This window comes from Rhineura floridana, chromosome 7, assembly GCF_030035675.1.
Source record: "Rhineura floridana isolate rRhiFlo1 chromosome 7, rRhiFlo1.hap2, whole genome shotgun sequence".
Classification (NCBI taxonomy): domain Eukaryota; kingdom Metazoa; phylum Chordata; class Lepidosauria; order Squamata; family Rhineuridae; genus Rhineura; species Rhineura floridana.
Window position 1 is genome coordinate 146012608 of NC_084486.1, and position 20472 is coordinate 146033079.

General features: G+C 43.3%; 1 protein-coding gene and 1 pseudogene across 1 annotated transcript in view; both read right to left on the reverse strand.

Moving 5' to 3' along the window:
• Window positions 1-18586, reverse strand: part of LOC133389574 (cytochrome P450 2J5-like) — a 34898-nt gene extending 16312 nt beyond the window's left edge. The window contains exons 1-5 of the mRNA XM_061637509.1: window positions 18352-18586; window positions 6219-6381; window positions 5372-5521; window positions 3955-4115; window positions 20-196 (exon numbers count right to left, since the gene is read on the reverse strand). Coding sequence (XP_061493493.1) covers window positions 20-196; window positions 3955-4115; window positions 5372-5521; window positions 6219-6381; window positions 18352-18519 — 819 coding nt within the window. The 5' untranslated portion in view covers window positions 18520-18586. The remainder of the gene's footprint in view (window positions 1-19; window positions 197-3954; window positions 4116-5371; window positions 5522-6218; window positions 6382-18351) is intronic.
• Window positions 10529-10647, reverse strand: LOC133389742 (5S ribosomal RNA; annotated as a pseudogene).
• Window positions 18587-20472: the final 1886 nt, after the last annotated feature.

Sequence of the window (20472 nt, forward strand, 5' to 3'; positions counted from 1 at the left end):
ACAAAAAGCAGAAACTTACTTTGTCCATCTGGGCCAAATAGAAGCCAAGGTAGTCCTGTGGCTCATGGGTTGCCCCATCCTTCTTACGGTTTTCTATCTCCTTCTTGATAAAGGAACGTATGAATTCACAGGAGGATAGAACCTTCTTGTGAGACCCAGGGAGATATTGCATAAGTGATGGGAAGACATTATATATCTGCAAGAAATGTGAAAGGAAACATCTGTGAACGTTACTTTGAGGATGTAAATCCCTGAGCCACCACTGTCTGCTACCCATATCTGCATCATAGCCTGGATCTGCTAAATCTGGATCTTCTTTACTAAGAACCCTCAGGCCTGGTGTAGGCTAAGGACAGGCGAATCTGTTAATTGCAGTTTCTCTCAGTTTCTAATTTTTCTAAAGTTCAGTTCTCCACATTTCTGCAACAGTCTAAAGTCCTCATGAAAATTCATCCGCATTTTTGTGTGGATTTCTCCCAAATATAGACATGTCTGTGTGCAGTTTTCCCTAACAGAAACAACTTTGCAAATCATCTCCCACAGTACAATGCTTTTTGTATGTTATTTTCACTAATACATGCATCTGTATGCACACTTCACCCTAATAGATGCATTTTTGAATACCTTACTTGGCTGGAGAACTGCATTGCAAAATTTAGAGAAGTGCAAATTTTGAAGGACGGCTGTGTTTCTGTTTGGTATTGTTTTAGAAAATGCAAATTAGCTAGGCTCACCTTTCAATGTGAGGTGAGTCGAATGTCTCCCCCATCCCTAGTGTAAACATGTAGCATAACAGCACAGGAACACAGGAAGCCGCCTTACACAGAGTCAGACCATTGGTCCATCTAGTTGAGTGTTATCTACAGTGATTGATAACGGCTCTCCAGAGTTTCAGACAGGGATCTCTCCCAGGCTACCTGGAGATGCCAGGGACTGAACCTGGGACCTCCAGCACACAAAGCAGATGCTCTCCCCAGGGCCGGTGCCAGAGGGTGGCCCGGTTGGGCCCTGGCCAAGGGACCCTGCAGCCCAGAGGGCCCCCTGAAGGGCCCCACCTTACAGTGGGAGGGTGGTGCTCCCATTCTGTGATCCACGGCAGTGTCACATCCTGCAATCTGACCCTGCTGTGGATTGTAGAGAGGGAGCTCACAGATACCCTCCAAGACAGACAGCACGAGCTTCAATAAATCCACATGGGACCCCACCTATCTCTCATGTCAGTGTGAATGTTGTGTGTCATTCACACAAGAAATAGATGGGATGTGTAGGCAAGCTTAATAGCCCCACACCACCTGTATTGGGGGGGTTGGGCTATGGCACCATGGGCCCAGGTCAGGCTGGTGCCCAAAGGTCCAGTCAAACCTGGTGCCGGCCCTGACTCTCTCTCTGGAATTAATTGGTAGAGACCTACAGTGAGATACCGTCCTGCCCAAACTCATCAAAGTCAGACGCAGACGCGAAGGTGTGCTTTCCTTTAATAGGTTTAATGGAAAATTTCTGTTCAGAGCACTCCATGAATCAACTTTTGGGTTATACAGGATTCAGCATCTCTGCTAGGCATAGCTAGGCATGACCACACTGTGCTAAGATGTTGTCACAGCAATTAGAGATGCCCCCATACAACCCTTAAGTAAGTGTGGGCGGGCTCCTACTTGCATGAGAAAAGTGTCATGGGAGCATGCGCACACATGAGGGCCCCTCCTCAGGGGGACTGTGGGAAATTGTCAAAGCTGCCAGCTGGGGATGAAAATATCTGTCAATTTCGGTTCTCTCAGTTTCTCCCTTTTCTAATGTGAAATGCAATTTTCCACATTTCTGCAGCAATCTGTGGATTTTTAAAAAAAATCCTCATGAAAATTCTCCACCATTTTAGTGCGAATTTCTCCAAATAAACACATTTTTGTAGGCAGTTTTGACAAAGGGACACATTTTTGCAAGCCATCTCTCATCACATCATGCCTTTCTGCCTGTTATTTTCACTCATGTATTCATTTTTATGCACACTTTCCCCTAATACATGCATTTTTATAAATATTGTTTAGTTGGCAAACTGCATCCCAAAATTCTAATAAATGTGAATTTCAAAGAATGGCTATGTTTTGGTTCTCATATTGTTTCAGAAAGTTTCGGAAATTTGATAAATTCTGCTTGAAATGTGAACTGAATTGAAATTCTCACCCATCCCTACTGCCAACACAGTAACCTACATGTCTGAGGCGAAGGCGGTGGAGACACTTCGGCCAGGTCCTTCTCCTCAGGAGGAGGGCTGCATGGTGGCAACAGCAAGGTAAGCAAGCCGAAGGGGATGAAGAGGCAGCCTCCTGATCAGACAGCACCTCATTGGTTGTAATGGGAGCCACATGGGTGGAGTCGTCACTGTCAGTGACCTCGCCCCCTCTGAATGCCACTTACTGGGGCCCTCCCCCAAGTCCCATTCAGTCTCATCCTCTTTGTCCTCACCACTCCAAGACTGCACCACGGGTCTCATGACCAATAGTATAACAGACTGCTCTGCAGATGGGAGCGGTCACATTTTGAGTGCTTCCTCATGTTATTCTTGCTGGCAGAAGGTTTGCACAGCGAGGAATAAACTACGTGAGAATCTTTCTGTGTTGCCTATTGAATCTCCAATCACTCCACATTATGGATGGGTGAGAAAGTCAATTCAGTTTGCATTTCAAGCTGAATTTGCACGTTCCAAAACAAGATGGGAACCAAAACGCAGCCATCCTTTGAAACTCGCCCTTGTTTGAACTTTGCAATGTAGTTACCCAACCAAGCAATGTTTACAAAAATATGTATGTTAGGGGAAAGTGCGTGTAAAAATGAACATATGAGTGACAATAACATACACAAATGCATTATACGATGAGAAATTGGTTGGAAAAATGTGTACATAAAATTGCCTACAAAAATGTGTTTATTAGGAGAAAGTCATACTAAAACGCTGGAGAATTTTCATGAGGATTTTTTCAAAAATGGGGAGAACTGAATTTAAAATTGGAAACATGGGAACCAAAGTGGCCAGAGTTTTCCATTCCTACTCCACATAGGTGTTGGTGACTTAACTGCTTTACCAACAGGAGGTTCTGTTCATCTTCTTTGCAGGTCTCTGAACACAGGCCTCCCACCAATTTTTACTAGGCCAAGGAAAAATAGGGAGCAGGGAAGCTGGGACAGTGCACAATTAATTTACTGTGCCTGAATGCAACACACTTGCTCTTTGCTGTGCTAGGTTGCCTGTTTGTTTTAGCTTGCAAGGAGGGCTTCATCTTTTTTGCGGGGAGCATTCATAATTGGCATCTCCCAACTGCAGCATGAAGTGGTACAGTCCTCTCTACCGTATCAGGATTCTACCAACTACGCAAGCAGACTAGGTCTCTACCAGTGAAAGAAGAGGACTTGGTGGTCCAGGATCGGCCCTTCCATTATGCTCAGGAACATGGGATGCTTCACACTGATTCAGACATCACGTCCATCTAGCTCAGTAACTCTCACACTGACTGGCAGCAGCTCTCCAGGGTTTCAAAGAGGATTCTCTTCCAGCCCTCCCTGGACATGCCGGGGATTGAACCTGAGACCTTCTGCACACAAAGCAGATGCTCTGCCACTGAGCTACAGCCTTTCCCCTAAGCGAGGCAGAGTGAGGTGGCAGATATGCTGCACCTCATTAGTCAGTCATGTAACGTACTGGGTTATATTCAAACCTTGCATGCAGAAGGTGGCAGTTCCAATCTACAACTCCAGTGGTAAAAGAGCTCAGAGGAGACGATTGGATGTAACTGCACTTAGCCTGACAATCAGCACAATTGCTGCCAATCACGGGTGGGCAATGCACGCTGGCTAGACTAGGGCTCTGACTCAGGATAAGGCAGGTTTGCATGCCATACAGTGTTGTCCCCATGGTGGTGGTGGTGGTTTCTCCAGTCACACAGGGAATAAATTACTACTCACCATCTCTCCAACACTGCCCCTAAATTTTGTAACAGTACTGAAGTGTTCAGTCAGCTCCCTTAAGGCTTTATCATCAGTGGGAACAGGATGTCCAAAGGCAATAGAAGAAATCACTCTGGAGACTGAAAGCATGATGGGCAATGATGGATCTAGTGGCTGTCCTGCAGATATAACAAACACCTATCACAATCGCATCAGCATTCATTCTACTGGTCTGGGGCTCTGGAGCTAGCGGGAGCGAATCACAGATCCACACCATGACTATTTCAGAGTGTTATCATCTCAGGACCAGTTCACCCGTATAAAGGACACTTAGGGTGCCTCTAGACTAGACTGTTGCTATTTACAATAGGGATTCAAGCGCCCACTGGAAATTCAGGTTTGCACAATTAAAGTGGACTAAAGTGCTCTGTCACCCCAGTGCAACACATCCACTTAAACACACACACATACACCAGATTTTTTTTTGCAGTTCAAAGTGACAGGGAAATGAACTGAAACATATGGGATGAATGGATGATTAACGGGGAGATGTATAAACACCTTGCAAACAAACCAGGATGGATGCTCAACAAAGACCAGGCACAGTGTAACCACCACCTAAGCATCCACCTGACTTTCTCTGTGCCTAAGGCCCCTCATTTAGATGGGTTTTAAAAGATTACATGAATTTCAGGGGAATAGGATGTTAGTTATGATAACTACCTGGAACCTTCATGTTCAGAAGCAGCTCCCTGGATGGCCAATGAGAAAAGCAGGGATGCTGGACCAGGTAGACCTAGGGTGGCCATGTGTCCTACTTTATAGGCCTCTATTTGAAGAGCGCTTAAAGGACAGGCCTCTATTTTAAAGGCTTTCTAGTCCAAATTAGAGATAAAGAACCATTAGAAAGAAGAGCTGAGAACTTGAAGTTGCTCATCAACAGCATCTGGGTGGAGACTAAATAGAAAATAGATAGAAATTTCGTAACTGGCACATAACTATTTGCGAATTATATGCAAATTGGCATCTTCTTTTTTGGGGGTGATTTTTTCCCCTTTTGGACAATGCATACCTTAGATAGGCATTTGGCTATCCTAGAGAGGCCTTTCGTCTGATCCTGCAGGATTCCATATATTCATATGTCTCAGGATTAAAACCGTTCGCTTGAATGATCATCTGCTGTCAGTATGGAAGGATGTAACCTGTCTGGGAATGTGCATTTATTTCACTTTAAGGGCACTTTCTGAACAGATTTAAGGATATGTTCCAGTTCCACCCATGGGCTGTGATGAAGTGGCAAGCATCACTGGTTCTGCAGAGCTAGATTTCTGCAGCTGTTGCATTGTAAGACAGCAGGTGGGCTGGCTAGCTAGGCAGAGAGTGCCTGCAGATCAGCTTGCACAATTGCCGCATTTTTCAGCCATCGCTTACATACCCTTTTCCTGTGCAAAGATCTCCACAAGTTGACAGGCCTCCTTTTCTATCTGTTGCACAAGACCTTTCTGCATTTGCCCCAACTTCTTCAGGGCAGCTTGTCCAAAATGTCTCTGCTCCTTCCAGGTTTTGCAATTGGAAAACAGGATACCTACAGCGATCAAAAGCAGCGTTATGATCTGTCCGGGACAGGTGGCCCACAGCTAGGGGTGGATGAATCTATCAAGTTCAGTTTCACTCAGTTTCTCAATTTTCTGATCTTAAATTCGGTTCTCCACATTTCTGCAGCAATTTGCAATCTTTTAAAAATCCTCATAAACATCTTCAGCATTTTACTGCAAATGTCTCCTAATATGTTTTGACTAGTGTACACATTTTTGTAAGCACGTTCTCATCATATAAGGCATTTTTGTCACTTTCACAAATATATGCATTTTATGCACATGTGCATTTTTGTAAACACTGGTTAGTTGGAGAACATTATTGCAGAATTCAGGGAAGTGTCAATTTTAAAGGATAGCACTGTTTCAGTCTGCATATTGGTTCAAGAAGTGGAAATTAGGACATTTCTCATTAAAATGCAAATAAAATTGACTTTCTCCCCTATCCCTACAGCCTGATCTAGCGCTCAAAGCAATGTTATCTGTCCTCTCCCCTTCCCCTTCTACCCAATTTTGTATAAGGTGTGATTTTTTAAAAAGTAAGTCTGCCTGCACTATCCTTTTGTCAAAATGAGCACATAAACTCACCTTCATTTCATACTGGCTGAGGTTAAGAAGAAAGGACAGACTCCCACCCCAGCATCAAATTACTGCATGGAAAGGGATTTGCTCTCTGCAACAACTCACCCTTTTCTTTTCCCAGAACTTTTATAGAAGGGAACATTGGTTTTCCAGACAATGCGTCAGGGTTGCCAGTTAGCCCATCATACACGGCTTCAAACCCAGCCAATACAACCACTGGTGTATGCCCTATCCACAACGTGAAAACATTTCCATAACTGCTTGCAAGCTGTAAGTAAAGTCAAAGAGAGCAAAGTTAATGTCATACTTGGGGCCAAACCAGATGATATGGAGAATGCATTATTGCATTCCATGCATCTCTATTGTTTTTGTTTTTAAAGTGCAGTTGCAGGCAGAGCCCCTGCCTCTTCCCCTGCCCCAACAATCAGAATCAGGGACACAGTATATGGGGAGGGAGATGTATCTGTTTCCCACATACTGTGATTCTGACAAAAAACACTCTTCCCCCAAAAAAGCTGCAATTCCCCAGGGAGAGAGACTGCCATTGGTGCAATATTTGGTAATGCATGTCTGCAGTAGAGGCAGCTGTGGAATTGTTAGGGAAAACATCCAGGTGCCAGAATCATGTGCTTTTGACGGGAATGTTTGTGCTGCTGCTGCTTCTAAATCTAAAATGGTTGCGCTGTGCTAAGGAGAAGGATTTGGGGCAAGAACATCTCAGGTCTCTTATGACAAAGGTTTGTGCCATTTACCTGGAAGCCAAGAAAACAGGAAGTCTGGAACTTTTGTATGCAGTGTTCTTGCTTGTTATGGTGCCAAAACATTTGCCACTCTTTGTTCATGCATGGCACCAAATTCCTACAATGATCTGGCTGACTTGTGGAAGGCATATTTTTGCCCAACCCATCTTGACTCCAACTCCCATCTGCCCCAGTCAGCATGGCCAATGGTCAGGAATGACAGGAGTTGCAGTCTATAGGAATCAGTCCTTCAACCCAGGCGGGCCACTAAAATCTCACTACCCCTTCCTCTCACCTAGCAGGGCGTACCTTGGCAGTCCCAAACACTTCAGCTATAGGAACTGGCCTCTTGCTCTACACCATCCCTCTGGACCTAGTAACTCTCAGCCTAATGGCAATGCTCACATCAATGAGGACATCTACGGGTCCACATCTAAGGCATACAAACAGGACTCCCAGCTAGGCTCTCCTACCCACTCTGCTATCAGAGTGAAAGGAGATGAGTCAGCCCCTGAGAGCAAAGGAGAGACGGGAAAGTGGAACGAGAGGGAGGGAAGAACCTGGGTTGGAGAGAAGGGGTCATGGCTACTGCTGCCTCTCCTTGCTCCAGGAGCAGGGTGCAGCTGGCCAATGGGATCTGCCCTGTGTGTGTGTGTGTGAGAGAGAGAGAGAGAGAGAGACAGAGCGACAGAGAGACAGAGAGAAGCAACACCTAAACTCTGCAGTAACATTCTACAAATCAAAGCCATCCCCCACTTGCTTTGGGACTCACATGAGAGGGGGGAAGCCTGGCCATCATATATATTGATACAAGGGTAGACATAAAATATAAGAAAAGCCAGCTGGATCAGGCCAGTGGCCCATCTAGTCCAGCATCCTGTTCTCACAGTAGTCAACCAGATGCCTGTAGGAAGCCCGCAAGCAGGACCCGAGTGCAAGAGCAAATCTCCCCTCCTGCGTCTACCAGCAACTGGTTTCCAGACACATACTGCCTCTGACTGTGGTGGCAGAGCACAGCCATCATGGCTAGTAGCCACTGATATCCTCCATGAACAGCAGTATACAAATATTTTTATAAATAATAATGAATGAATGAATGTGGCTTAGGTCCAGGCTATCTGTCAGACCGTATCTCCCTATATGAGCCTGCCCAGGCCCTGAGATCCTCAGGAGAGGCCCTTCTCTCAATACCTACGTCCTCACAAGCACGACTAGTGGGGACGCGAGATAGGGCCTTTTTGGTGGCTGCCCCGAGGCTTTGGAACTCCCTTCCTAGAGAAGCAAGAATGGCCCCCTCCTTGCAGTCCTTCCGTCAGCAAGCAAAGACTTTTTTATTTCAACAAGCCTTTGGAACTGAAAGCTGATAAGGACAGGTCTTGAAGGGTGCTGCATTGCTGTTGCCTAACTGTATTATTTTAAACTGAGTTTGAATTATTTTAACTGTATGTATGAATGGTTTTAATACTGTAAATTGTTTAATTTGATTTTAATCTAGACTTTTGTATGTTTTTAATTATATGTGTGGTTTTATCTGGAAGCCGCTGTGAGTTCCAGTTTTGGAAAAAGGACGGGGTAAAAATAATGATAATAAATAAATAAATAAATCTGTCTAAACCTCTGTTAAAGCCAGCCAAGTTGGTGGCTGTCACTGCCTGTTGTGGGAGTGAATTCCATAGTTTAACAATGTGTTGCATGAAGAAGTGCTTTCCTTTGTCTGTCCTGAATCTTCTAACAGACATTTTAACAGCTCCAATTCCTCTGTAACAGATTACATGTAGAAGAGTCTTCCACTGAGGTGCCAGTTTAAAAATACAACCCTCAATGGGATTGGCCAGTCAGAACCCCTTTCTTCCCTCGGAGCGGGTTACAACAGTTAAATTAAAATGCAACATTACTGTTTAAAGAAACTTAAAATCACAGTGCAGCTTATAAAGTTCTTCTCCTTTCCCCATGCAACAGCCCTAGGAGGTAGATAAGTAACCAGTGAGCTTCATGGCTAACTACCTTGATCTCTGAAATCTTAGTCCCACACTAGGCTGTCATTTCAGAATTCTTAAAATCAAATGTTTCTAGCAACATTTAGCCCCCAGAGAGACAGAGTGAGGCCAGGGAGCCTACGCACACAGCAGTTTTATTCTGCTTCTATAATTCTGTAATTGCAGAAGAGATAGCGGCTGCATTCACACTGCACTTTTTCCCGTTATTCCATCAATTTCTTACCTTGTAATTTGTGCATTTTATTTGATCTTTCGCACAATGTAAAAGATACTTCCGGAAATCTAGTGGAATATAGTGGAAGTTTAGTGTTCATTTCCGTGATAAATGATACCAGAACTAATCCATCTGTAAGCTTGGGAACCCAGGAAATTGCAGGAGATTTGTGCTAGCTGCAGCCACTTACCTGACAGGCATCCTGGCATGCAATGCGTTTCTGCTCTTTAGGCGCATCACTTTTTCTTTCCTGGCGAAAATTGTACTGGTATTCTTGCATAGATGCAGGTAGCACTTCCCCTTCCTCCCCCCCCCCGTGTCCAGACACCCCACAGAAATAACATCAGGTGCTAAATGGAGAGGAGTCACATCATGACGGACCAAGATCTTAGACCTCCTACACAATGGGGAACTACAGTGCACATGTGTATAACAGGTGAGGGACAAAACCAGGAAGTTGTTCATTGCAGCCATGTGAAAGACATTTGCACGAAATGCTGGCATATTGGCTGAAAAAGCCACGGTTATAATAATAATAATAAAATTTTATTTATGAGTCGCCTATCTGGCCGAATTAACAGCCACTCTAGGCGACGTACATCAATACAATAAAATACAATATAAATCAATGAGGGCCACAATCAATAATTAGACTAAACACTACAATTCTGATTAATAACAGTGTTAAAAACTAACCCACCCCAGGGATCGCATAGGCCTGCCTGAACAGCCAGGTCTTCAAGGCTCGGCGGAAACCTATCAGGGAGGGGGCATGGCGAAGGTCGAAAGGAAGGGAATTCCAGAGGGTGGGGGCCACAATCGAGAATGCCCTCTCTCTAGTCTGCACCAGCCTCGCTATTTTAACTGGTAGGACTGAGAGAAGGTCTTGTGTGGCTGATCTCGTCAGGCGGCATAATTGGTGATGCTGGAGGCGCTCCTTCAGATAAACTGGGCCAAAACCGTATAGGGCTTTATAGGTCAACACCAACACCTTGAATTGGGCCCGGCAAATAACTGGGAGCCAGTGTAGATCTACTAACACCGGAGTGATATGATCACGGCGACGGCTGTTCTTAATCAATTCCCTAATGCAACAAGTACTGCAGTGTGAAATGAATTTTTAATAATCGGGACAGAAGTGCTACCATTTTAATCCACAAAACTGATGCAATAACCCCCATGTGTGAAAGCAGCCAGTGAATCCTGGGGGTATAGCTGTGAAGGGGGTTAGCAGACGTGGCTTCCCCCAAAAAATCCTGGGATCTGTCGCCCGTGAAGGGTCCTGAGAGTTGTTAGGAGACCCCCTCACACAGCTACAATTCCCAAGTGATAGTGGATTTTGTTGTTATATGCCTTCATGTCGATTACGACTTATGGCGACCCCATGAATCTTTTTTTGGATGTATTCATAGGGATATCATGGTAAGAGGTATTCAGAGGTGGTTTTACCATTGCCTTCCTCTAAGCCCACGGCACCCGGTATTCCCAGGCAGTCTCCCATCCAAGTACTAACCAGGCCTGACCTTGCTTCGCTTCTGAGATCAGAGGAGATCGGGCATGTTCAGGGTAGTATGGCCATAGGCAACAGTGGATTAGTTTTACTTTATTAAGTGTATGAATGACAGAGACAATAATAGTTTACCGACAGCATATAAGAATTTCTGGCTGACTTCCTGAGCCCTAATTATCATTCTAGTCCTTTCCACGGATTGTGAGGCCTCTGCTTTGTATTCTCATTGGAACTCTTCTTTGCTGGGTGTATTGATGTGTTTCATGTTATATGCGTTGGAAGTGGGGTGTGTGTGAGTAGATTGGTATTACCTGATGTCTTGTAAAATGTTATAAATATTCATTAAAAATAAACTATACACAGCAGAAGATCATTGCCAACAACTTCTCTCTCTCTTTAGTTTTTCAGTAGCTCACATGGTCCAATGACAATTAAGGTCTCTCTTGTTTTATCTGATTGTCTAACTAAGCAGTCTGCACGTGGTATAGCAGCATAAGAGGAAGGCCACATTCCTAGGCCTGAACTGATGGCAAAACACTTCCCTGTTTAACCTATCTCTGGGTAGCATCTCTTCTACATGATGGCCCCATCTGCACTATACATTTAAAGCAGTATGTATCACTGAACACCAAAGTCAGGATCATTCAGACCATGGTATTCCCGATCTCTATGTATGGATGCGAACGTTGGACAGTGAAAAAAGCAAATAAGAGAAAAATCTACTCGTTTGAAATGTGGTGTTGGAGGAGAGCTTTGCGCATACCATGGACTGCAAAAAAGACCAATAATTGGGTGTTAGAACAATTTTTTTTTAATAATTTTTATTCAAATTTTTCAAAAGACAAACAAAACAAAGTCAAACAACAAAAACATAGCAATACAACAAAAGAAAAAAAATAGTTGACTTCCGATTTGTCGCAGATCAGCTATAAGTATATAATATATATCAAACCTGTCCCTTAATATATACATACAGGATCACTTTTCTCCATAGGCTATCTTAATTAATCGTCAAATCCCAATATCATCATTTTATTTTGATCTTTCAACAAAAAGTCTAAGAGAGGCTTCCATTCCTTAAGAAATGTGTCTATCGATTTTTCTCTAAGTAAACATGTCAATTTATCCATCTCTACTAAGTCCATTAATTTCAATAGCCATTCTTCCGTTGTTGGTGTTGATTCCATTTTCCACTTTTGTGCATATAATAATCTTGCTGCCGTAATCATATATAATATTATTCTTCCATATTTCTTTTCTATTTGTTTATCCATAAAACCCAATAAAAAAAATTCTGGTTTTGACTGAATATTTGTCTTTAGAATTTTTTGCATCATCCTACCTATCTGTGCCCAAAATGATTTTGCCTTTTTACACAGCCACCACATATGATAAAATGTGGCAAACAAGCACAAACAAGTCTGGCCTTCCTTCCACTTCCTGTTTGTGTCTTTTTTTGTTTTCAGGTCATCTCTAAGTTTTCTGTGAAGCCACACTGGCTTCTTCTGCTGTCTACCCCCTTTTTTCCTTGTTGTTTTTCCACCTATCTTGGAATCCTTTTCTCATTAGGGTGGCTTGCCATGCAACCTTACTTACCATTGTTCTGAGTTTATTAAAATCAACTTTCCTGAAGTCCAGGGTACGCGTATGGCTACTCTCAGCTTTTGCTTTGTTTGAAATCAAGAACTCTAGTATAGCGTGGTCACTTTCTCCCAGAGTTCCCATAACTGCCACTTCATCCACCAAGTCATCTCTGTTGGTTAGAATCAAGTCAAGGATAGCCGATCCTCTAGTTGCTTCTTCCTCTTTCTGTAGAAGAAAGTTATCTTCAACACAAATCAGGAATTTCTTGGAGGGGCCATCTGTGGCAGAATTTGCCTCCCAATAAATATCAGGGTAATTGAAGTCCCCCGTTACTACTATCTCATGGCTCCTCGAAACATTGGCCATTTGTTTTGCAAAAGTTTCATCCTCATCTTCTCCTTGATTGGGTGATCGGTAGTAGACTCCAACCACCACCTTCCTTTTATTCCTTGGTCCATTTATTTTAATCCAGATACTCTCGGTGAAACTACCAAGCTCATCTTCCTATATTTCAATGCAGGGATATATATATTTTATAGCACAACTCCAACTCCCTTTCTGTTCCTTCTGTTCTTTTTGAACAAGTTATATCCTTCAATCGCTGTATTCCAGCCAGGGAGTCATCCCACCAGGTTTCAGTTGTACAATGGAAGGTGTTCCTGGGCAGCTGCAAGTCGGAGGTGCTTCCAGATGACTTATTTATTGAGTATTCATCCTGATTTGCTGGGAGGGAAGCTAGATGAAGTTGCATCAAAGCAAATTTTATCCCACACCTTCAAGTGCATTTTCCTGACATATCCTCATCGCAAAAAAATCCAGTCTTTTGGGGAAACAGGTTTGTTGTGCAAGATCTCCTAATCCCCTGTAATTGCCGCACCTGAATTTGTAGATATGTGATTGACTCACGCCCCAAAATCAGTCTGGAAGCGATCACAGGTTCCCCCCACACACACTTCTTTCAATGCATGCTTAAGATTCTGTCTCTTGTTTTGCATTATGCCTTCCCACTTCTCAGTTCTGCCTTTTCTCTCTCTTTCAGCTGTGGTTTTAATTTCTTGTTTATTTTTATTTCTTTACAGCAGGAGTGGGCAGAAGGTAGACCAGGCTCAACTGGTAGATCTTTGGGTGATTCTTGCGGCAGATCAGCAAGGCTTTCTAATTCCTGTTTAATGATAGCAACAACAAAATGACTTTTTCCACCTGAGGCCCCATCTGCACTATACATTTAAAGCAGTATATGTGCCACTTTAAACAGTCATTTCTTCCCCCAAAGAATCCTGGGAACTGTAGTATGTTAAGGGTGCTGAGATCCCGATTCCCCTTAAAGAGCTACAGTTCTCAGAGTGGGTTAACAACTGATCCTTCTTCCCAGGGATCTGTGGGAATTGTAGCTCTCTAAGGGGAATAGGGGTCTCCTAACAACTCTCAGCACCCTTCACAAACTACACTTCCCAGGATTTTTTGGGGGTAGCCATGACTGCTTAAAGTGGTACCATAATGTATTGTTGAGATGGGGCCTCACTTAGGCTGTTAAAACAAAGAAAGCTAACCTTGAGTGAAAGGACTGTATGAAATCTGTTCAGTTCTGATACTAAAAATAAATATTCCTTTGCTCAGAATGTGGTCAGAGGCAATCCCTGTTCTTTAATACTAAGGCTGTGAGCACACTAGTCACCTACAGCAAAATGTTTGCATTGGTCACACCTGGAGGGGCAACAGGTTGATTTGCCAATCAGTTGTAAATCTCTTTGAAGCTGGCTTTTTAAAAAAGCACACTCAAGCTGCTCCCACAAAGTTTTACAGCAAAAAGGGGTGAGGTTTGACTAGCCTTGTGTGCCTCCGTTTTCAGAAAAGAGAGGTGGAGGCACACTGGAACCGGCATAAAAATAAGTGTGTCTCTACTGTCTGTCTACTGTCTGCCTTCTGCATCTGGTTCCGGTTGGTAGACCTTGGGATTCTGGTAAAAAACAAAGTAGATCCAGCAAGTCTGAAGTCTGCCCATCCCTGATTTAGAGCATTTGTACCCTGCCAGAAAGGCTTGCCAGCAAACATCCTGTGCCCCAGAGCCAAAGGAATGGAGATTAATTAATTAATTAATTAATTAAATTTATATACCACCCTAAGCCCAAGGGCTCTCTTGGTTGCCAGGCCCAGCCTCCAAGAGGTCTTCTCTATCTTTAAAAGTTGTGCAGGGGGAATCCCACCTTGTGGTTTTTCCCATTACACTGTTGCAAGAACACCTGCACTTGGCTGAATTTTCTCATCTCTTAAAGACAGAGAATCATTCTCAGGCCTTGAGCCTGGCAACCATACTTCAAGTCGATTACGACTTATGGCGACCCTATGAATCAGCGACCTCCAACAGCATCTGTTATAAACCACCCTGTTCAGATCTTGTAAGTTCAGGTCTGTGGCTTCAATCCATCTCTTGTTTGGTCTTCCTCTTTTTCTACTCCCTTCTGTTCTTCCCAGCATTATTGTCTTTTCTAATGAATCATGTCTTCTCTTTATGTGTCCAAAGTATGATAACCTCAGTTTCATCATTTTAGCTTCTAGTGATAGTTCTGGTTTAATTTGTTCTAATACTCAATTATTTGTCTTTTTCACAGTCCACGGGATGCACAAAGCCCTCCTCCAACACCACATTTCTAATGAGGTTATTTTTCTCTTATCCACTTCTTTCACTGTCCAGCTTTCACAGCCATACATAGAGATCGTGAATACCTGACTTTAGTGTTCAGTGATACATGTTTGCATTTGAGGACCTTTTCTAGTTCTCTCATAGCTGCCCTCCCCAGTCGCAGCCTTCTTCTGATTTCTTGACTATTGTCTCCATTTTGGTTAATGACTGTGCCGAGGTATTGATAATCCTTGACAAGTTCAATCTACTCGTTGTCAACTTCAAAGTTACATAAATCTTCTGTTGTCATTGCTTTAGTCTTCTTGACATTTGGCTGTAGTCCTGCTTTTGTGCTTTTCTCTATAACTTTTATCAGCATTCGTTTCAAATCATTATTAGTTTCTGCTAAGAGTATGGTATCATCTGCATATCTTAAATTATTGACATTTCTCCCTCCAGTTTCCACACCTCCTTCATCTTGGTCCAATCCTACTTTCCATATGGTATGTTCTGAGTACAGATTAAACAAATAGGGTGATAAAATGCACCCTAGTCTCACACCCTTTCCGATAGGGAACCAATCGGTTTCTCCATATTCTGTCCTTGCAGTAGCCTCTTGTGCAGAGTATAGGTTGTGCATCAGAACAATCAGATGCTGTGGCACCCCCATTTATGTTAAGGCATTCCATAGTTTTTCATGATCTACACAGTCAAAGGCTTTGCTGTAGTCTATAAAGCACAGGGTGATTTTCTTCTGAAATTCCTTGCTCCGTTCCATTATCCAACGTATGTCTGCGATATGATCTCTGGTGCCTCTTCCATTTCTAAATTCAGCTTGGACTGATTATACTGTTTTATTGAAAACTAACTCAGGATCTTGAACAAATTGTGCATATTTTGTTCAACTGTGGTGCACCAGCTTGGCATTACAGTGTGGGTGGGGGTAGAGACATGTGAGTTGTGACTGCTTCATGTCTCGGCCTGAAAACGTCCACAGGCACAGAAGCAAAAACATCGAAGAGTCTTCTGTTATCACAAAGATAACAGCATAAGCCTACACGAACTAGAAGCTACATACATCTGATAAACTGGATTCTAGTCCATGAAGGCTCAGGGTACAATAAAACTATTGGTCTTTATTCTTTAAGGTGCTATGAAGGTCTTTGTGTGGTGGTGCATGGGGCGGAGAAAGTGAGTTCACACAACCCCCCTTTCATGTTCAAAGAGTGCATGAGAGGACTGTGCAAGCTAGCTGCACCTTCACCAGCCACGTATGAGAAAGGACCCTATGCGTAGACCAGCTTTTGCCAACCTGGTGCCTTCCAGATGTTTTAGACTACAGCTCCCATCAGCCCCAGACAGCAGTCTGTGAAATGCTGCTCAGTCTGTTTTGCGCTAGCCTGCATTATGAAAAATGTAGACGCAGATAAATAAACAAATATGCACAACAGCCTGTATTGGTTTGCTAGCCTCTCCTTTGCTCTTTGATCGGTTGGTTGGTAGGTTGGTGAAAAAGTCTGTTTCAATCGTTAGCATTACTTCAGCAAGAAAATTATTGCAAGCTTGTGGCCTTGCACAATTACTTACAGGCTGCTTCACTCAACAAACATCTAAGGCTCCATAGAGACAAGCCTCTGATCGCGTGGAAAACCTGTGGCTGGACTGTACCACTCCAGGCTGCGGGGGGCATGGGGGATGGATTGCCATACACAAACACACGTGCACTAATTTCACATAGAGCACCAAAATGCATATTTGAGCCCTGCAGTATTATTTGTGTATTTATTTGCTGGGTGTGTGAAGGAAAAAGGGAACAAGGGGAAGTAGGCACAGACACCATGAGGCTGCTCCAGTGTGGCTGCCTCCACAGGGCCAACTTTACAATTAAAGTTGCAAACCACCTTGGGAGAAAGCTGGTATAAAATGCAGTAAAAAATGCATAAATATATACATTTCTCAGCCAGCCCACTCTATCAGAATTTGCAAGGTAGCTTCCAATAAGCTTTTTAAAAATACCAAAAAAAGTTACAGCAAAATCACAATAACATAACCATAAAGACAAACCATGGCAAAGCCAAACTGCAACTGGGAGACTAAAAACCATCAACGAGAAGGCAAGCCAGATGCTCATCTGAACAAAAACAAAACCAGGCAGCCTTTGACAGTGAAAAGTCATAAGGAGAGGGGCAAGGTGTCTCTCGCTTACTCACTCTGGGCAGGGAGTTCCACAGTCTGGGGGCTGCCACAGAGAAGGCCCTTTCCTTGGCTTCCACTAGCCACACTTAGCTGGTGGTGAGTCATGCAGAAAGGCTTCTCTACTTGACAGCAGGGGACAGGTAGAATGGTATAGCGGTAGAATGCATGTGTGGAAGCTGATATTGCAGGCCAGAATGCAGAAGACCAGTGCAGCAGGGCTTTCTAGGGCAGCGATGGGACTCTGTAGACCTCCAAATGTTGCTGGACTCCATCAGTCCCTGCTAGCATGGCCAATGGTTAGCAATGATAGGAACTGAAGACCAGCAATATCTGGAGCGCCAAAGTTTCCACAACCCTCTTCTAGACCATGTAGGTTTTACAGCCACATTATAAGTCAATTTAAATATAAATCAGTTTTAGTGTCATATGAGGACACTGTCCTACAGGGTCTTTCCCTACCTACTTCACTGGGGATGTCAGAAGGCCCCATTTTTCATTCTGCCCTGTATTCATCACATGCAGCACCACTGCAGCTCATCTTCCACCAAAACCTACATTATTCATTTCGCCATTCACTGTTGCAAAATAATGTAACTTGTGTAACTTACATGATCTACTCATAAATTAAGTAAGTTACATTGTCATTATGTTATTCCACCCCATTCATTTCAATGCAAAGGAAACACAATGGTAAGCAAGGTGGGTAGGAAATGTAATCAGTTACCTATCGTTTGCAGACAGAAAGCACCAATAACAGCAAATGCCAATCATATTCACTGGATTGATTTCCAGTCTGGACATTTGACAAATAAGCAAACATCAGCAATTTCTGTTCCTGTTTCTGTTTTTGTTGAAATTCTCCAGCCTCCTTACTCTTCACCCACATCCAAAGTGGGGTCAGGAAACGACCCAGCCAAATGGTATCATGCATTAGCAGCACTGTAATTGTATGTTACTGGAAACAGTGGAGAAGGTCATGTAGCAGTAGCATGTGATGACCCAGTGCCACCCTCAGACACATTCCCATGAGTCCCTGCTGCTCCATGAGTGATTCACTTTCAATGAGGGTCACCAACAGAGACTGGTGGCCCTGACGTCAGCAGGGCAGTGAATCCACTCCGGGTTTTCATCTGAACTTTCAGGGAGCTGTCCAAGCTGCTTTTACTTTTTCAGCACTTTGGACAGCTCCTTGAAAGTTCAGACGAAAACCTGGAGCAGATTCGCTGCCCCACTGATATTGGGGCCACCAGTCTCCACTGAGGGTCACCACAAAAGGAGCGGTGCATGAAAACAGTGCGCTGTCTTGGTCATTCAGTGTGGGGTTCCCACCAACTCCACCACCTATGTTGTCGTTTCTGTTGTTATGTAAAAAAATACCTTCATCAGTGTATCTTGACGAATCTTCCAGCCAACCCTCCACAGGCTTCCAATGATGGGAAGTGGAAGAGGCCCAGGTGGCAGAGGCCGGTGCTTCCAAAGGAGCGTTACAAACTGCACAGTCAGAAAAGAGATGAGCGCAGCAACCAGCACTCCGGATATGCCCATCTCTACCAGGCTGTACTCTCTACCCAGAGATGCGTTTGATTAATGCAACTTTGTTCTGTGACTTACTGGTTCCTCTCAAAAGGAACTGCAATTAGTACATCCTCTTTTTATACCTTGCCATTGCATCATATGGAAGAGATGCTGCCTAGAGATACATTGTAATTAAAAGCAGGGAAGTGTTTTGTTATCATTTCAAGCGCATTTACAACCTAGGAATGTGGCCTTCCACTTATGCCACTATAGCACGTGCACACTGACTAGTTAGATGCTCAGATAAAACAAGAGAGACTTTAATTGTCATTGGACCATGTGAGCTACTGAAAAACTAAAAAGAGAAATGAACTTCAGCTGGGAGTTGTAGCTTTGTGAGGGGGTCTCCTAACAACTCTTGGGACCCTTCACAAGCAACAGATCCCCGGATTCTTTGGGGGAAGCCATGACAGTTAAAGTGGCATAAAAGCATTTTAAATGTATGATGTGGATATGACCCACAAGTCAATGTGAAACAGTAAAAGCTTGAGCACAAGTTGCCAAATATATTGTTATGTGCAACCCAATCTCTGAGCAGTAAGAGTTCTCGGGAGTCCCAGCACATACCATGGGTTTGCTTTCCTTGAAATCAAGGTCACTGAAAGTTGCTGATGTTTTCCAGGATGTATGGTTTTCTTTACACATGTGCACAGGCTGAGCATAAAGAACTCATGGCATTAATGCTCTAATAGATCTTGCTTCCCCATAAGATTTCTGGGTGGGTAATGCCTTTGGATTCTCAGAAAGAGCAAATCAGGCCTCTTTGTGCTTCCATCTCCAGACTCAAGAAAAAACTGCTCTTCCTGCCCCCATCTTTCTCAGGCATACTTTGATGATATTACCTGCAGCCATCAAGAAGGGGGCAGAAAGCCATGCTTTACAAATGTTTTCTCTTCCCAGAACAGCCAGTTGGTTGAGAGGCCGTTGACATTCTGCCAGAGCTATCAAGATAATGATCTCTGGCAATCAAATTCAGACGTGCAGGGTCTTTTCATGATGGTCACATCAAGCCTCCTTGCAGCCACACACCCTTTTCTACTTTCCCTAGTCTCCCTTGCTGTCCTCCACTACAACAGATGTCCTTCGGAGCCAATCAGCATGAAGGGGAAGGCAGTGTGTTAGCTACTGAAAAGAGTCTTCTCATTGACTGATTCATCTCCTTTCGCTCTGATTGGCTCCAATCAGGCCAAAAGGACAAGGACTCTTCTCAGTGGCTAACTGGCAACTCTGCTTGTTCCATCATCCATCTCCTGACCAAACCTCAGTCTTACAATCAGGAATCACATGGCTGTAGTAGATCCCTCAGGTGACACTGAAGATAATCCCCCAAATGTAAAAAGTTATTTAAATTAAATATATTAAACAATGTGTGTGTCAGTTTTCTTTCTCTTAGGCATGAGTGAGGAATCTGATCTGCACATTCTCGACTGATCTGCAGTATTTGCATTTCCTGAATGTTCTAGTGCAATTCTTGGTTCAAAAAATGTATCTAAGTGCATTTAAAAATGCATGCTTTGAATGAAAATGAAACAGAAGAAAGAATATGCTACCCCCAACCTACAAAAGTAACCGCAAAGACTAAGTTGGGTGGATAGGAATAAAGCATATTTATTAAATGGTTCTAAATATTAGAAGAAAATTGAGTACAACTTTAACTGAATTGAAAAATAGAAAAACATGGTCAAAGTTGATAAAATTACAAAGGTACTACAATAACAAATTGACTTGTCTATTCAGCTCAAAGCCTGACCAAAATCCTTATACAGCTAATAGAGAGAGAGAACTTGGTCAAAAACCAGTAGTCAAAATAATGGCAAAGACAGTATAATGTCAAATTCACTTGTCTATTCTAGTCAAAGCCTTCTGAAAATCCTTATATGACCAATAGATAACAACTAATTTAGGCAAAGACCAGATGCGTTT